The sequence below is a fragment of the Sinocyclocheilus grahami genome, unplaced genomic scaffold (assembly GCF_001515645.1).
Source record: "Sinocyclocheilus grahami isolate Dianchi unplaced genomic scaffold, SAMN03320097.WGS_v1.1 scaffold51.1, whole genome shotgun sequence".
Classification (NCBI taxonomy): Eukaryota; Metazoa; Chordata; class Actinopteri; order Cypriniformes; family Cyprinidae; genus Sinocyclocheilus; species Sinocyclocheilus grahami.
In genome coordinates this window covers 1988703-2007368 of record NW_015505230.1, presented here as the reverse complement: position 1 = coordinate 2007368, position 18666 = coordinate 1988703, and the positions used below count along the sequence as shown (strand labels likewise).

Below are 18666 nucleotides of genomic sequence, written 5' to 3'. Positions count from 1 at the left end.
AGTGAAACTTCACTAACAGCGCACCACCACAGAGGGAAATCACCAACACCTCAGAGAGCTGAATATATTTCAAGACACTTTACTTTGCATTGTCAGTTGCAATGGCTGCCACTCAGAAAATCTTCTTTACACCAACACTAAGTTGTTCGCATAACAGCTAGCAGCAATGCTGTCTGAAAATATTCAAAGCCTTTTAAAAGTGTCTGACGTCATTTTATTGCACCTAAAACACCTTTATACGCAACTGAAACAAAAGTCATGCCATTACAAAGGGGAAGACCTATGTTAAGATTTCAGCATTTGGTGTGAGCCAACCCTGGGGGTGTCACAGAAAGAGAAAATTAAGGGAACACAAACAGTGACTGTGCTTTCAATAGTATGAATAGTCTCTCGCATGTGTGTGATGCGATTTGCTTGGGTGTGTGTGGGATGTTACACACACACACAAAAAAATAAACACTCACTGATACACTCTGATCTCACAGAAAATGACAAAATGACATCGCTTTTCATGACCTGTTGGTGACCTGCCGTTGTCATTCCTGAGCACCTGGTCAAACAATACTTGACTTTTGACCTTTAAATAAGAGAAAATGTGATTATTAAATTCCAAAAATGGTGGAAATCAATCAAATTAGTAAATACAGGCAGAAATGATTTAAAGGAACAGCTATATAAACAGAACCTTTATCAAACTGGGTGGAGCAAAGACAGCATTTCGTGATCATTGTTTTTTGGCACAGCTCCTTATAATTCCCAGAATCTATGCCAATAAATAGTGCAACACAGTCTGGAATTCACTCCTAACAAGTTCTGGCACGTTATAGCAATTCAGATTATTTACCACAGACATATTTTTCTTTAAGGTTCAAAATAATTCATAGAAGATGAATGTGTGATTACATGTGATTGCCTTCAAAAGATGACCTAAAACCCACAAGAACCAAAACGTATTCAGTCAAAATGCTTTCAGTTTCCAAATATACCTACATGCAGCAGATACCATGCCTGCAGACATCTTTATATGCTAAATACTTAAGCTAAAAATGTCTCTGTGCCAGAATGCTCGCCCTTAGAACTCAAAAGCTGTCGCTTTTATTTATATATTTCTTTTGACATGTTTATTTTTGGTAATACCCTTTTTGGAAAGTAGAAAAGCTTTTGGACTTGAGGTACTCACCATAATTTCCCTCCAAAACCACATGACGTTTTCATCGGATTTTTCATCAGTGATGATGAGACTGGTGAACTTTTCAAGCCCTAAAACACACACACAAATGTAGTCCATTGGATTCCTGTGCAATACTCCAAGTCTTCAAAATTTATTCGACTGCTTTGAGTGAAAACTAGACGGAAGTTTAAGTCGTATTCACTAAAAATCTGTCAAAGCTTGTGCACACACCAGATCACATGAGTGCGCTCGACGCCATTTAAATGAAGAAATTGCAGGCAAACATCAACGGGGTATATATGAATGCTTGAAACTAAACTATACTTTTCTTAAACCTAACCTATATATTCAAGTGGAATATTTCACATTGTGGCAGTAAAAGAAGAGAAAAAAATCTTGCGATCGTATCATCTCTGTTGTAAAAACTGGGTAACATTTCACCCTATTTATCTGGCGTCTGGCTTGTCATCAAGTGGCTTCACTCGTGCTCTCTAAATATTTCCCCTCCTCATTGTCATCCATATGCACCCTGTCTGTCTGCACGTGCCCTCGAGTGCCAGGGCAGCGCGGCACGGCCTTTTCCTGCCAATCTCATTCATCCTGATGACATCTGTGTGCCTTCTGCTAAAGGTCTCCGACTGCTACGAGGCTCCTCTGCGTATCACCTGCAGCTATGTGGCTGTTCCCGCGCAGTCACAGAGTGCCGATTAGCAGAGCATTCATTAGTGCGATTAGCCTCGGACACAACAGACCCCTGACGCACAGTAGGATAATGAGGGCCTGGGTGGTGAAAAGGGGGGATGCTTGAGTTTTAAATGCTAATAGCCATCTGTTAGCACTAACAGTCTAGCTAACTCAAAAGTTTCTTTATATGATGCTGTTCTTCAGTTCGTACAAGCGAGACTTTTACATTGTTCTCCTTGCCCGTGGGGACAGAAAGAGTCACTTTTACCTGACTCATGACTCCTACAGGCCTCTCACGGCTCAGTGCTGATCCTAACACTAACCTTGCCCAAGAAGACAAAGAGATGGTATCCGCTGGCTTGTTAAGTGCTCGACTATAGTTTACAGAGGACAGTCCTGTTTTTTGATGTCCTTTCATACTGACTATCCATGTTAAATTGAAGTAATACGGTTTGAATGCACTATATAGCAGGGCCTGTACAGGTGACAGGATTGTTTTCCACACAATTTTAAACAATCCAGAAAGTTACAACGGAGCAATTCCCCCACACACATCTTAGCTATATCATGTGGGTGAAAGTACACCCCAATATGAGTAAAAAAATGAATCAGCTAAACAATTGCATTTTCAACAATTACACTTGCACATACACAAAGCACATACTTTGTGCTCACAATGAGTCTAAAATGCAAAAATAATAAGCTTAATTAGAGTTAGCAAAGATCCAATTACAAAAGTACAAACAGAAAATAACACTGAAAATTCAAACAATTGTTTTATATGTACAGTATATTGTAAAAATAATAAATACAGGTTTATTTATAATAAATTCTCATGTTTATTTTTGTAAAGTCAAAATTTTGTTGCAATACAATACTGTTCTGATCTATTTGCAATGGTTACTCTTTTTTTTTTACACTGTGATTTTGGTGAATTGCATTTAAGTTAATTAGAGACAGAGTTTGATTCACAAATATCATAGTTATTAATTAATAATAGTATATGGAACTCACAACGATTTAAAAACCAAAACATACAAACATTTATTATCCTGTTTTTTTAATTCATAGAAAATAACAAGTAAGATTCCAATTATGTTTTGGACTTTTTTGAACTATAGGAAATGTCCCTAGTTTCCTTACTCAACTATGACTAGATGCCTTAGAAGTTTGTATCAAGTGTGTAACTGCATGAGCCATTTTGTGAGTGCTTTCATTTTCAGTACGCCATCCAACAACATTTCACATCCATGTCTACCAAACTCCGAAAGGACAAAAAGGAAGGCCCCATTAAAGTAGTCTGTGCAACAGACACATATTTCAAGTCTTCTGTAGTTATACATTTACTCACTTGACAGATGCTTTTATTCAAAGAAACTTAAAGGCACTGAATGTCTACATTGTATCAGTTCATGCATTCCCTGGGAATGAAACACAAGCCCTTGGCACTGTTAGTGCCATGCTCTACTGTACAGAACCTTTATATGACTTAGAATATAGTGCATGAGTCTCTACTTTTAATTATGTTTTTTGGAGCTTGACATCCGTGGTTGCTCAGAAGAGCTCAGAAGTGACCTTTCACGACCCACAAATGCTAGAAAATTAGGGGAATCGCCACAAGCATAACACGCGTTTTCTATTCGACTTCAAAGTACCTGTGAAAAGCAGCTGTTTTTGAAACAGAGAGTTGAAGCATCTGCTACAGACTCCTAGAATGAGTGTTTGGAAATCTTGCTGCCTGCCTTTTATCTCGGGAACATTCCGTCCGCTCTGGCAGTGATGTGCTAATAGTTGGTGAACAAATTTAAGTGTTCCCTCTCTCGGGTGAGCCACAGGCGGCATGTTCACCAGCTTGACTGATATGACCACAGGCGTACTGTTTCATCAGCTTTTCTCTTTCACCCCAAGCCATACCTTCTCCACTGCCATGAACTACGGTCTGTCAACCCAGATTATCCTTTCAATCAGGAAAAAATGACACTTACGAGGAAATTGTTTACATGAAGCCTGAATAAATATGTGTGCATGAATCTCCAGTAAGCGTGATGAAAATAAATGAGAAATATCTCAGTTTTTTAAAGGGGAAGTATTGTTCTACAGCCGGTTTCCAACTTCTCATGTGGGTCTGCCTTCAAAGAAAATGGAACTCTTCTGTGTAATTCACTTTGATATGGACTTGGGTGTGATGAAACTGACAGACGTCTGACGTCAGGCGAGTGGGATCAACTGATATCGAAAGCTGTTTGATGGGAAAACAAACCGAGGAATGCGAATAAATATCAATGAATAAGGCCCACGACCACCATCCTGTGGCTAAAAGGTCAAAGGTTTTAGCCTTTTTGTGACCTTCAGTAATGATTGCTGAATGAGGTGATACAATGGCCCATCTACACATATATGAAAAAAGAAAAACAATAGTAAAGCAAATATCATAAAATCTATAAAAGACTGATATGTGATACAGTAAATTCTTAAAAAGAATGATATCTAGAATAGGAATTGAACTTTGTGGTGGTGGAATGAAGAGAGAGGAAGCCAGCTTCCTGTGTAACCATTTTGATTTAAAGATATCAAAGAAGTGAGACGGAAGCCACTGTTCTCTGTGCTACCACATGGTTACGGTTGGATGTGTATCTTTTTCTTGTCTTTTTTTTCTCTAGCCTCACACTTTCACTATGACTGGCTCATTCATGAACAAACAAACTGGGCCTAATTTTGAAATGAAAAAAAAAACGTGCTCATTATTGTGCTAGACAGTGGAATCAAAATATGAGCTGCTTGGCTGTATCATTTATTATGATGCAAAAAAATATGTCTAGCTACTGAAACTGGACATTTACATTACAGTGCATGTAAGATATGCACATCCATAAATGTAAAATATGAATTTTTATCAGTATGTGCATTCACAAACCTGTGACCATGGTGTTACAGCATCATGCTCTGAAGAATGCGTGCGACCCTAAAGTTGAAGAATGACCTCCACCCTGATCTCAGCTGATGACACAACTAAAAGTCCACACAGATCATTGTCAGTGAATCATAGTCACTCAGAAACATTATTCAGAGGATGCGAGAAGCAGTGCTAGTGTACAGAATAATCTTATATTCTGAATAACCTTACGATTTTATATTGTCAGCATGGACAATATAAAATTGTATGATTGCAAACATTTTTTTTATTATTGTTTGTTTGTTGTAAAGGTATAGCTAACCCAAAGTGAAAATAAGTCCACACAGATCATTGTCAGTGAATCATAGTCACTCAGAAACATTATTCAGAGGACGCGAGAAGCAGTGCTAGTGTACAGAATAATCTTATATTCTGAATAACCTTACGATTTTATATTGTCAGCATGGACAATATAAAATTGTATGATTGCAAACATTTTTTTTATTATTGTTTGTTTGTTGTAAAGGTATAGCTAACCCAAAGTGAAAATGTTGCCATTATTTACTCACCCTTTAAGTTGTTCCAAACCTGTATTCATTTCTTTCTTCTGCTGAAAATAAAACAAGATATTTTAAAGAATGTTGGTAATCAAACAGTCCTTGGTCCCCATTGACCTCCATGGTATAAAAATACTATGGAAGTCAATGGCTACCAGGAACTGCTTGCTTACCAACATTCTTCAAAATATCTTTTGTGTTTCAGCAGAGAATGAAATTCATAAAGGTTTGGAATGACATGAGGGTGAGTAAACAAAATGTTTCATTTTTGGATGAACTATCCCTTTAAATATAAATGTAATTAATGTTTATTGAGTATTTATTGCAAGAAAGTTTGCATTCAGGGTTTTATATCTAGACATACTTCAAAATTTGATAACAGGATTGTAAATATTGCCTACCCAAGTGATAAAAATTATATATACTATACTATCACAGGGGCGCAACATCTGTGATGGGTGGCTCCCTGCTGATGACCCCGTGGCTGGCCTGACATGCCCTGCGGTTCTTAAGGTCTTGTGCTTCTAATCACTTACAATTTTATCACATAATATTTAGTCTGACCTCCTGATGCTGGAAGATAAACTACCCTTTTTCGCTGACCATTCGTTGGAAAAAAGCCTGTTTTCTAACATAGTTTCAGATGTTTTACTCAATGCAGAAGTTGAGTGTCAGTCTTGACAGGAGTGTGATATACCTAAAGATATAGGTGAAACGCACCGCTGCCGAATGACGAAACATGGGTTTGCACCTGGCTTTAGGCCCAGTCAGTGATGATTCAGTCTTATTAGCATATTGAGGAGACAGCCGTGGCTTTCTTTTACTGCTAAACAGGTGTTCGTATGTGGTCGTGTGAATGTCTTCCCACACCACAGGTGTGAAGCACCATTGTGTCCTGACCTAGTATATGCTATAGCTCCCCTGAATGTCTGTATGGATAGTATGAGAGTATGATGAGAGAACAGGACTGTACTGAATTTTAGTTCACATTAACTTGTCACATGGGCTTTCAACCTCACACTCCTTCGACAGCATGTTGTGTATGTGCTGCCTTTCTATCTGTCTTCTCAAGTGTACTCCCCCTCCTCCACCTCTCCATGTGCGGAGGCGTTGCCTCTGGAATCAGGCCAACATGGGAGAGGTTTCCCGGTCGTTCATAGGGAGGAACTACTGTGTAGTCTTGCCCATATATGGGGCGGATATCAGTTGCCAAATCATGAGTCAGTTTATTCCTGATCAATAAAGAGCTATGATTAAAGCTTATATTTGAAAGTAAGACTCTCTAAAGACATTTAATAAGTCTATCTGTGGGATCAGACTCTTAAAGCTCTATGAGAAAGGTCTACTTTTACTCATGTTTTGCTCATTATATGAGACAGTACGTCAAAGTACTCAAATGCAATGCCCTCAAAAAAAAACCTGCATTATATATTCTCTTAATTAATTTGGCGTCTTTATTTTATGTTACTCATGAAGCTTAGTATGCTTTACAGTACATGAGTACCTCCTGAAGGCCCCTGGGTGATGTGATAGCCCTGACACATTAATCTGGGTTAAAATGATCCAATCCCATCTTGCGATCCTGTATTTACTTAAATGGCCAGTTTAGATGTGCCACCTAAATTAAAGGAATGTATTTAGAGCTTGACATTTAAAATCACGTCCACTTTCGTTGTGCGTAAAAGAGCTGCTTGAACATTCCGTATAAGATCTCCTAAGAAAATAATGAATATTTTAATTTTTGTATATGCTACTTCAAAGCTTATACCAATGATCCTTTAACGCCGTCTTCAAATTGTTTTTCTCAAGACCACAACAGAGTTTCTGTTTACTTGGCCATGGGAACATTTTCTTAAATGTGCCTATGTAACTCTTGCGGCCAGTTTTTGCGTCTTGTCTGTGGAAACAAAAACAGGAGCGCAGTCTCCCTTCAGCTTTGCTCTCTCGCCTCCAGCGTTGTTTTCAATCTCAGCGGTTCCTGGCAACAACGTCATCGCTCGTCTGACAGCTCGAGGAGCGGAACAAACTCTCGTCCAATCAGAGGCCGCGCTTCTCCCGGACACGCCCACGGAACGCAGAGTATAAAAGGCTCCGAGGCGCGTCTTCTGAGAGCGAGTGCGCACCGAGGCAGGAGACTACGCGTACGACAGTTTGTAAATAACTGCAACAGCGAAAAAGCACTTTTTGGACATCAGCTGTCAAGGGAAAACACCTGTCGACTTGGTACAGTAAAGTTGTTCAAACTATTTTGGAAGTTTCTTTTCTCTTTGACATCTTTTTTGCCTCATGTAATATTACGGAGAGAACCAGATTTGCGGGCAGTAAAGTGTACAGGCAACTCAAAAACCTCCAACGTAATTTCTATTCACATGTCAACAAAAATGGAGCAACCGTTTTATCATGACGACTCGTTTCTTTCTGCTTATGGTCATCCAGACGCTGCCCTGCACGACTACAAGCTCCTAAAGCAGAACATGAGCGTGGGCTTCGCCGAACCTTACCGGAACCTCAAGTCCCTGCGCTCCGAAAGCGACTTCTACACCGGAGACGTGGGCTCGCTGAAACTCGCCTCTCCGGAGCTGGAGAGACTCATCATCCAGAACGGTAGCGGCGTCTTCACATCACCCACTCCGGGGCAGTATCTGTACAGCCGGGGCATCACAGAAGAGCAGGAGGGCTTCGCGGACGGCTTCGTGAAAGCGCTGGACGAGCTCCACCAAATGAACCAAATGCCCCCGCCGAACGTGTCCATCGGAGCCGGCGGCGTGTCATCCTGCTCGGCCGCGTCGTCCGTCTTCTGCGCCTCCCTGCAGCCGGAGACGCCCGTGTACACCACCCTGAACAGCAGCAATCCTAACACTAACCTCACACCCGCGGCCAACTACCCGACAGCCACCATCAGCTACCTGCCTCACCACCACCAACAGTACCATCACCACCACCACCACCACCAAGCAACGACGCACCCTCATCACCATTTTCAGCACTCGCTCCATCATCCGCAGCGACTTGTTGCGCTTAAAGAGGAGCCACAGACCGTGCCCGACCTGCAGAGCAGCGACGGCTCTCCTCCCATGTCCCCCATCGACATGGAGGACCAGGAGCGCATCAAAACGGAGCGCAAAAAGCACAGGAACCGGCTGGCGGCCACCAAGTGCCGGCGACGGAAGCTGGAGCGCATCTCCAGGCTGGAGGACAAAGTGAAAGTTCTCAAGTCGGATAACGCCGGACTGTCCAGCACCGCCTCCCTACTGAGGGAGTTTTGATGAACTGTCCAGTGCCAAAACCACAGACCCACGTTTTGTGACATGCTTTATTCTGTCACAAGTTGCCAATTTTCTTAAGTTTAGTCAGCCACAAAACACAACACTTTTATGAGGGATTCTTTCATTCTTTCGACATTAGAACTAATTCTATCTTCATCCTACTGAATGTAAACACATCTACAGCAAACTGTACCTGGGCATAGACAGTCCAGATGGTGACTTTATTTGATATCACACATCAAAGGAATGAAATCCATATATCATGTCAGGACACAATTCTACCCAAATAAGCACATTTTGATTCAAATAAATAAAAGCTAGTGTTTTGTAGGCTATTTAATTTTGTAATGGCCTATTTTTAGGTTTTAGTGGACATTTTATTTTATTAAAAAGACTTGAAGTGATGTCCCAGGATAAGCATCAACCGTCGCCATCACATAGTTTGAAAACATCATATTAGTTTAAAAACAAGATATTTACAGAATATCAACATTATATTCATAGCTCTATCTCAGCATATATTAACATTTTTAATATATGCTGGGGGGGCTTTTCAGTATGGAAAAAGGCATTGTTGTCAATCCCATTCTCAGCTAACAAAAGTGTTTTAACCCTTTAACTGTCACCCCCCATTTTTTTAAATAGGCATGCAGGTGCACTATCCAAACTTTAATTATTGTAATTTATGAACACTTTGGAATACAGACATAAGGTTGGTCTCTTTTTAAAGAAGAAAACCAGCAAATTATCGCAAAAGTGGAATTTAAAAAAAAAAATGTAAGTATCAAAAAGTTATAGTAGTTTAAATTTACTGTAAAGAAAATGCACTATATAAATTTTATTTTATTTTATAGATAAATATTTTACATATCAGGTTTTACTCTAAAATTGGTATAAAGGTATAGCCTTATGTCTAAATAAGTTATGTTCCAAATTTGAAGTTGATATGAAAAAAATTGAGGTTCCTGTGAGATTTTAATTAGGGTGTTATCCCACAAACAGCCACCGGGTGCCATCCAAACTCCATTGAATTTTTTTAATGCATTTTTCTGTCACAAATGTCTAGATTTCTCTGTCAATATTACTTCTATCTGCATTATATATATCCTGAGACTCAGACCTTTCCAATGATATGTTTTTTGTCAAGATTATAAAAAGTTTTGATTCTAAAAGACCGTAATTCATTTTGGAATATGACACTTGACACCGCCCACTAAGGGGGAGGAGACCGCCAAAAGATTTTAAAGTACCATTTCCATGGTAACGCAATGTCTGATTTCGAAATGGTTTTCACGGGATGAATCTTGGGCTTCTAAGCTTTCAAATGATATATGATTTATGATGATTACTAAAAGATTTGATAGAGAAAAAAGACACACAAAAAAAGAGCGCCAAACGTCCCACAGGTGGGACGATGACAGTTAAACAGCACTATGAAACTTTTTCTGTGTTCAAAATTTGCTAAATGTATATAATGAGCGAGTACATCACGAATTCATCTTCCAAACCGCGTTTTTGTCTTATTCCGAATCACTCCGGTACACTTATAATAATAAGTACTTATATTTGGACTATTGTAGCCTGGTCACCGCTGCGGAGGAACACATACCTGCGTGAATCGCCATAGACATAAACTTAGAGAAGTAGCTCCGGTTGGAATGTTCTTCCGCGGGATGTGTGCAGGTCTGTTTATTAACCGCTAGAGCGCCAACAGTTACGTAGTGCTGCTTTAAGAAAATTTTTCTAACGTTCTAACTAGTATGAAAACGCATTTCTGAATGTTCTCTGAAAGTTTAAAACGTCCATTTCGACACATTTTTATTAAAAAAACTTTTTATTTTTATTTTTTAATACAAACACTGGAAACATTCTATTTTATCATTACAAACATTATGGGAATTTTACTTTTGAATGTTCTCTGAACAAAACGTTCTCTTGAGGACGTTCCCTTTTGATGTAGAAAATAACACAAATTAAGCAAGATCAGCAAAATCACTTGTGGTTTAACTAGTTCCAGATTATCAAACATTAACAAGTGCTTAAAAATCAGTGACAAATGCTTGACGTTTTGATTTCCTTTGAGTGTTTTATCATCAGACGTCTGTTTGCGCAAGTACATCATTTAGACCTCTGCTTAATTGACATTAAATCTGCCTTGAAATCAATTATAGGCCCAAATTATTCTTGCTCTACTAGGCCTACTGCTGCCGAGGGCTCTTAAAGGGATAGTTCACCCAAAAATGAAAATTCTGTCATCATGTACCCACCCTCAAGTAGTTTCAACCCTGTATGACTGTCTTTGTTCTGCAGAACACAAAGGAAGATATTCTGAAGAATGTGGGAAACAGAGCAGTTCTGGGGCACCATTGACTTCCAAAGTATATTTTTCTCCTACTATGGAAGTCAATGGTGCCCCAAAACAGCCTGGTTACAAACTTTCTTCAAAATATCTCCCTTTCTGTCCGGCAGAACAGAGACATTTATACGGGTTTGGAACTACTTGAGGGTGAGTAAGTGATGACAGAATTTTCATTTTTGGGTGAACTATCCCTTTAAGAACAAGTTGCTCCTGAGCTATTTCTCCCAAATGTAATGAAATACTGCCACCTACCGGTCTGATTTGTCCAATCTTGAGACATGTTCCGGTTCAATTCGAGCTCTACCAAAAGCATTTGTGGTAATGTCCATTACGGTGTTATTATAGTTATTTAAAACTAAAATCATTTAAAAAAAAAAATTTAAATAAACTTCGTTATTTACTTCAGACTACATTTCACATTTTCCTTTAGTTTAACTTGAAGTTAAATAACTAACTGAACCTAACCTAAAATAACGAACTGAATATTCTAAATAAAAATGAATAAGTATATTTCAAAAAAACGGAGAGAAAAAAAAAGCTAAAACACAATATTACTAAAACTATAAAATGAAATGAAAACCGAAAATATAAAAAAAATCTAATTTAAAATATGAACAAAAACTACAATAGTGTATCAAAATAATACTGGTCCATTATCAAATATAGTTTGCCTGGACAATTACAAGCAGAGATGCACAGTTCATATTATTGCAAATGCACTATTTAGTAAAAACCTATTTAATATTTGAGCGGTAAAGCGGTTTACATGCTCCTTATTGAGTTGTGAAAACTTCTGGATGGATGAACCTATAGTCAGAGTCAAAATCTCATAAACTGCATAATTTGTAATGAATCTGAAACACAACAGCTGAGATAGGTTGGTAAAAATAAGAGAACTGCACCGTCACACAATAACAGCCCGTTTATTTCACAGATATTGATGACCACCAGAATGTTAAACAACTTTCAAAATGTTATCAAAATGAATCAAATGTTCATTGAGTACTAAATATGTAATACCGATAAACTAGAGTTGAAAACAAACTACAGATATTTCAGTGCATGGGAGATGCTAACTGCAACAGCTTCTTCAGACAATGGAAAAGAAAAGAAATCGGTCTAACAAGTGCATTTAAACTGCAAAGAGTTTGTTACGTTGGCTTAGACAACTTTTCAAGAACTCTCAGGCTAAGGTTAAGTGCTCTAGCGTCCCACTGAACGGGAGCACGATCCGGGAAATACGGCAGGACTGTTACTGCTTGGAGAAGAACTCCTTGCTCTTCTGCACATCTGGAACAATAGCGTCACTTCCTGGTTTCCATCCAGCAGGACAAACTACAGAAAATAGACAGACATGTTATTTTAAACCTCTGAAAAGTGGAGACTGAAAGTGAATATTTTGGCATCACCTTATGTGAGCATTTCATGGTCATACTTACAGTAATACACACAATAACAGTAAAAGTTTGGGGTGGGTACGATTTTTAAGTCTCTTTTGCTCACCAAGGCTGCATTTATTTAATCAAAACTGCAGCAAACACAGTAAAATTCTGAAATATTATTACAATTTAAAATGACCGATTTTTATTCGAAAATATTTTAAAATGCAATTTATTTCTGTGATGCAAAGCTGAATTTTCAGCATCCTTTCTCCAGTCTTCAGTGTCACGTGATCCTTCAGAAATCACTCTAATGTGCTGATTTGATGCTCAAGAAACATTTCTGATTATTATCAATGTTGAAAACAGTTGCTGCCTCCTGTACTTGCGGACAAATATAATACATTTTTAGGATTCTTTGATAAAATGTTAAAGGAAAATGAAATAGAAATCGTCTTTGTAAAATGTCTTTACTGTCACATTCAATCAATTTCATGCGTCCTTGCTTAATGAAAAAAAAAAAATCTTGATAACCCCAAACTCGAAGGACGAGTCAATTGTTTTCTGTGGTAAATCACCAGGATGTCACCTGGAACAGCTGTAATGTGACTAAGTAAAAAAAAAGTACAAGTATGGGCTTAAAACCCTAATTTTGGCAGTATAATTTTGTGTTATGCAAGTAAACATCTCTTTGTTGGCATCAGGATGCATCTGTGTTTACAACACAAATACAATGTGGTCACATGTCTTTGATCACCTCCAAATGTGGTTTGAGTGATCGGATCACAAAGCATTTTAGAGCATGGTTTACACATGCGGTCCACTCAAGATAAACAGGCCATTCTGAAAGAGCCCCGTCTCACTCACCTTCTCCATATTTGTCGGTGTGCTGGAAGGCCTGCACCAGTCTCTGCGTCTCGTCTACCGAGCGACCCACCGGCAGGTCATTGATGGTGATCTGCCTCAAGATGCCTTTATCGTCAATCACAAACAGACCTCTGCGGGAGCAGGACAAGACACAGAAAACTTACTGTTTGTAAGGCAATTTATTCTGTTCACAATCAAATCTGTATGACTGCTGTTAAATGAGTTTTTCACCATTAAAGCAATGTTTTAGCTGCAATTCAAGTTAAGCACTAAGAATTCACTGAATGCTGATTACTAAAAAAAAGAGAGAAAAAAAGGTTCCTCAGTTAAAGTAACAAGTAAATAAATAATTGAAAGTATCCCCACTTTACTTCAAAAAGGAAAACGACTTGCGGCAAATTTGCAGCTCATATACAGTGTATATATTATTTTCATAAACAAAAATGTATGGGGACCGTAAGATTTGTATTATTTTTTTAAAGAAATAAATTATTTTATTCAGCAAGGACGTATGAAATTGACCGAAACTGACAATAAAGACATTTAAACTTTTACAAAAGGTTTGCATTTTAAATAAATGCTGTTCTTTTGCACTTTCTATTTATCAGAAAAATCTCCCAAAAAAAATATGCATTGCGGTTTCCACAAAAATATGAAGCAGCACAACTGTTTTCAACAGTGATAATAATCAATGTTTCATAAGAAGCAAATCAGCATATTATACTGATTTCTGAAGGATCATGTGACACTCAAGACTGGAGTAATGATGCTGAAAATTCAGCTGTATATCACTGGAATAAATTACATTTTAAAATCTATATTCAAATATAAAATAGTTCATTTAAATTCCAAACTTCTGAAGAGTATAATATAATATAATCACAGAATAAAGCTTTTTGAACTACTGTGCGTCAACACTGTGTCAAATGCTTAACTTTGAACCAGGAACACGCATTTAAAATCAGCGACTGAACATTTTGATCGAAAATTCCAATGTGCAATAAAACCCTTTTAACAAACAGTTCATTTTTTTCTCATGGTTCCTGTACCCTGCCTGCACTGCAGAACACGTGGACGTTATCGAGCACACTTGATCATTATCTCCTGCTGCAATCAAACATGGCAAGCAAGAGGGGTTAAGTAGTTGTAGTTTAACTGAACCAGTGCAAACATGAGCACATCGTCACAGACCTGTAGGCGATGCCTTCGTCCTCTTTCAGGACGCCGTAATCGCGGGAGATGGACTGAGTCAGGTCAGCCACCAGCGGGATGTTCATGGAGCCGAGGCCTCCCTGCTTCCTGGGTGTGTTGATCCTATCAGGAACAAGCCAACAGTCATGTCACAGGAGTTTGATTTATAAAGTGTTTAATTCACTGGATTATAGTTTCATAGACATGGTTATACCTCATGGTTATTTCAGATTTAACTTTTTTCACTGAATTTCCAGCAAGATGCTAAATACAGATATAGAATGATATCAATATATTCATATTTAATATATAAATATATTAATATTCCTAATATATATTAAATATGTATTTATTTTAAAACTCTGGATTTTTAAAACCTAGTTTTTTAAAAATGATTTATTATGTATCTTAGAAAAGTCTGGGTTTTTAAAACATAGAAATGAATCAACTAATTAATTAATTAAAATTATTAAAATAATTTAATTTAATTCTTCCGCTTAGAAAAGTCTGGATTTTTAAAACCTAAAAAGGTTCTCTTTTTAATTTATTATTATTACTCTTAGAAACGTCTAGGTTTTCAAAATAACCTAAAATTATTATATTACTATTATTAGTTTTTAGAAAAGTCTGACCTAAAAATTTTGTTAAGTGTAAATATTAATGCTCTCTAAATAAAAGTCAATACGACTTTAGGGGACAATTTCTAGAACTAATAAAGCACTACACCCTTCCTTATCTGTGCCTCTCTAACACACTATAGAAGCTCTTATCAAAGCCAGGCTGTTTAGGAGAACATAGAAGATAACCACTAACTGGGTGAAACCATAGAAAGCCTGCTAAGAATCACGTTCACAAGCAAGAGAAAAACCAACAGTGAAAACTAATGTACAATGTTTGACCACTGGCACTATTGATCTATAATAAATTAGCTACTATAATAAAGGTGCTTGATATATTACAACATTAAGTAAGGACCCTTTAGCTGTGGAAGACGTAGGAATAAAAGCAGAATCCTCACCATGCCAAATGGCTGAAATGAGAGTCGGTGGAAGCAGCGATGACCTCGCAGCCGATTTTACGGAGCTCAGCGGCCCGTTCACTGAACGCGATAATCTCGGTGGGACACACAAAGGTGAAATCAAGTGGATAGAAGAACAACACGACATACTTCCCTAAAGAAGAAATGGAGGGAAAATAAAGATGAAGTGAAAAACAGGTTACAGTTGTAACCCAGTTAGTGGTTAGCAGAGTTCAATAAGAAACAGACAGGTGGTGTTTGATGGCTAGTATCATGATGATGCAATGGAAAGCAAAAGTAGTTTAGATTGACATTTAGTATACTCTCGTCCTAATCTGCAAAACACCTCGCGTGGAGTGTCTGATGCTCACCTCTGTAGTCAGAGAGCTGAATGTCTTTAAACTGTCCGTCTACCACAGCTGTGGCCTTGAACTGAGGAGCAGGCTGACCGATCTTAGCGTTTCCAGAAGACATGTTGAAGATTGCTTGTCACTGGTGACCAAAACATATTCAAGAAGAACATCAAACATATTAGTATTATTGTTGTTCCTGCTACTAGTACTTCCACCACACATTTTATTACAAACTAAAAGCTATTCAAATTAAAAAACAATTTTTTTGACACTTTCAAAAAAACAAAAAAACATTTTTTTTTGTGTGTGTGTGTGTGTGTGTGGAACCAGGACAGCAGACAAAAACATAGACTAAATAGCAAAATGATTGAATTTATGTGTAAAGCTGTCAAAGTTGTTCCAAACCTGTATGAGTTTCTTTCTTCTGATGAACATAAAAACATATTTTGAAGAACAGTTGAAGGTCTCCAACGACTTCCAAAGTATGGAAAAAATACAAAGTGAATGGGAACCAAAAACTTTTTGGTTACCAACATTCTATCACCAGAAGAAACAAACTCATACAGACGTGGAACAAATTTAGCGTGCATAAACGATGACAGTGTTCATTTTTGCGTTAGTTATGCCTTCAAGTCATTTACCAAATTATATTTATTTATTTATATATTCCTATTACTTGTTTCGCTTCTGTTTCAGTTTTTATAACCATTTCTTACTATGTGTAAGTAAGTTGTTGTTTTTTAGCATGTGTATTTGCCTCAGTGTCATTTTTTAGGATTACTGATAAACTACTGTCATTTGATTTGTATTTGTTATTTATTTTAATTTTAGTTCAATTATGTCTGAATTTATTATGTCTGTCTGTATAGGTCTTTTATTAAGTTTTTAGTTTTATTTAATTTGAGTTATTTTAATCAACAAACTAAATGGAAATGGAATAATATATATATTGAATTTATAAATGTGTATGCACATATACAGTATATGTACGTGTGTGTGGATGTACGTACACACATGTAGTTGTTTTTTTGGTGTTTGGCTTAGTGTTATGTCAGAATCATTATTATACTCTTATACCTTTTGTTCTTTAATATTTTGAATTGTTTTTAGCTTTATTTTGTTGTTTTTCATTTAAATGTTAAGTTTTGAAATTTGGGTGTACGCATTTGTCATTTTTATTTAATCTCTTTATTTTTAAAATGTGTATAGGTAGTATTTATAACGTTTCAGCTTTTAGTTTTGGATCTGTTTTTAGTTGTTTTAATACAACAATTGATTGCTTCTGTTGCCCTCATTTGTAAGTCGCTTTGGATAAAAGCGTCTAATAAATGACTAAATAAATAAAATATTTGCCTCAAAATATTAGCTCTGAAATGTGAACAGGAAACAGAGATTCTAATCTAACAAAAAGAAGCAAGGTAAGTAACTTTTAATGTTTGAACCAGAGTATCAGTTCATAATATATTCAAAGGCTTTGCAGTAAATCTCACACAGACACACACAGGTTTGTTTTTATGGTTTATGGGGACTCTCCATAGGCATAATGGTTTTTATACTGTACAAACCGTATTTTCTATTGCCCTACACCAACCCTACCCCTAAACATACCCCTTATAGGAAACTTTCTGCATGTTTAGATTTTCAAAAAAACTCATTCTGAATTATTTATAAGCCTTTTGAATTACGGGGACACTGAAAATGTCCTCATAAATCACCTTCTCGTTGTAATACCTATGTCATACCCATGTTATTATACAAATTTGTGTCCTCATAAACCACATAATCATGCACACACTCACTCACTCACACACACACACACACACACACTCACACACACACACACACACACACAGGTCACATGATAGTCAGTTGATTAAAACCCAAGTCATCATCATTCAGCTTCAGACCAAATGCATGAGCATTTTAGTGCGTTCTAGTCTTAAAAGAGGGACTTTAACGCGTTTTATAAGTGAACTTGGCTCAGGTCGATTACACTGCACACACTGATAGCGGCTGTCAGCTCAGTATCTCTGCAAAAAGCTGATAGTATCCACCCCTAGAAAATACATGAACGGTCAACGACCCTCCGAGACTTTGCCCTGCAAACTGCAGGAAAAAAGATGAAAACGGGTTAACTTCGAGAAGGCCGAGACGAGTGCGCTAACATAGGGCTTTGCTATAACTGGTAAGAGGCCCGTTCACTTATGATATACAGTGTCTGGAAGCGTGGCAAACATGATATGCATATGATGCATACTTGACAGAGACGACATTAAAACGAGTAATGTATTCAGAGAGTTATTTAGCCGCTTAGCCACGCGAGCTAAGCCAGATCAGTGGAGTGTGATACTGCGAGAACAACAACAGTGGAAACAACTAAGATTTACAGTATGATACAATAAATACATTTAAATGCGTTAAGATATGTCAAACAGTTATTAAAATATGAACATGCAAAAACCGAAAACAGCAAAGGCGTTTTCCACGCGCTCTTTTGTTTAGTAATAATCTGCAAAAAATATTAATTTAGCATTTGTGCATGTAAATAACCCTTTGCAAAAAAGCAATGTGTCCGCATTGAGCCGTACCTGTTCTGAACGCGGGTGCGAAACTTCACTTCACAGCCGCGAGACCTGCTGCAGAACTCACGAGAGAGAGAGAGAGAGAGAGAGAGAGAGAGAGAGAGAGAGAGAGGAGGAGCCACGCGCTTTAGCGCATCAGGCAACATTTTAAAAAACAATACATTTAGTTTTTTTTTTTTTTTTATAGTCTACTAACTAGCATTTGTGCATGTAAATAACCCTTTGCAAAAAAGCAATGTGTCCGCATTGAGCCGTACCTGTTCTGAACGCGGGTGCGAAACTTCACTTCACAGCCGCGAGACCTGCTGCAGAACTCACGAGAGAGAGAGAGAGAGAGAGAGAGAGG

General features: G+C 37.6%; 3 protein-coding genes across 4 annotated transcripts in view; 2 read left to right on the top strand and 1 right to left on the bottom strand.

Moving 5' to 3' along the window:
* Positions 1-1774: 1774 nt before the first annotated feature.
* On the top strand, positions 1775-8571 carry LOC107583235 (transcription factor jun-B-like). Its single transcript, XM_016269382.1, has 4 exons — positions 1775-1871; positions 2144-2202; positions 7189-7528; positions 7742-8571. Exons 1-4 carry the CDS (start codon positions 1775-1777, stop codon positions 8569-8571), a joined length of 1326 nt encoding a protein of 441 aa, XP_016124868.1.
* Positions 8572-11834: 3263 nt separating this feature from the next.
* On the bottom strand, positions 11835-18625 carry LOC107583203 (peroxiredoxin-1-like). 2 transcript variants are annotated; one of them, XM_016269342.1, is made up of 6 exons: positions 18578-18625; positions 15757-15877; positions 15386-15539; positions 14368-14490; positions 13177-13307; positions 11835-12265 (listed from the first exon to the last, which is right to left on the bottom strand). In XM_016269342.1, the coding sequence occupies exons 2-6, from the start codon at positions 15857-15859 to the stop codon at positions 12183-12185; spliced, it is 594 nt and encodes a 197-aa protein (XP_016124828.1). In that variant the 5' UTR covers positions 15860-15877; positions 18578-18625; the 3' UTR covers positions 11835-12182. The 2 variants fall into 2 exon arrangements, with proteins under 2 accessions (XP_016124828.1, XP_016124827.1); XM_016269341.1 differs by lacking the exon at positions 18578-18625 and adding an exon at positions 18327-18406.
* The window catches only part of LOC107583201 (ribonuclease H2 subunit A-like), a 4533-nt gene continuing 3727 nt past the window's right edge, over positions 17861-18666 (top strand). The window contains exon 1 of the mRNA XM_016269336.1: positions 17861-17923. The gene's annotated coding sequence lies outside the window, so the exon portion shown is untranslated. The remainder of the gene's footprint in view (positions 17924-18666) is intronic.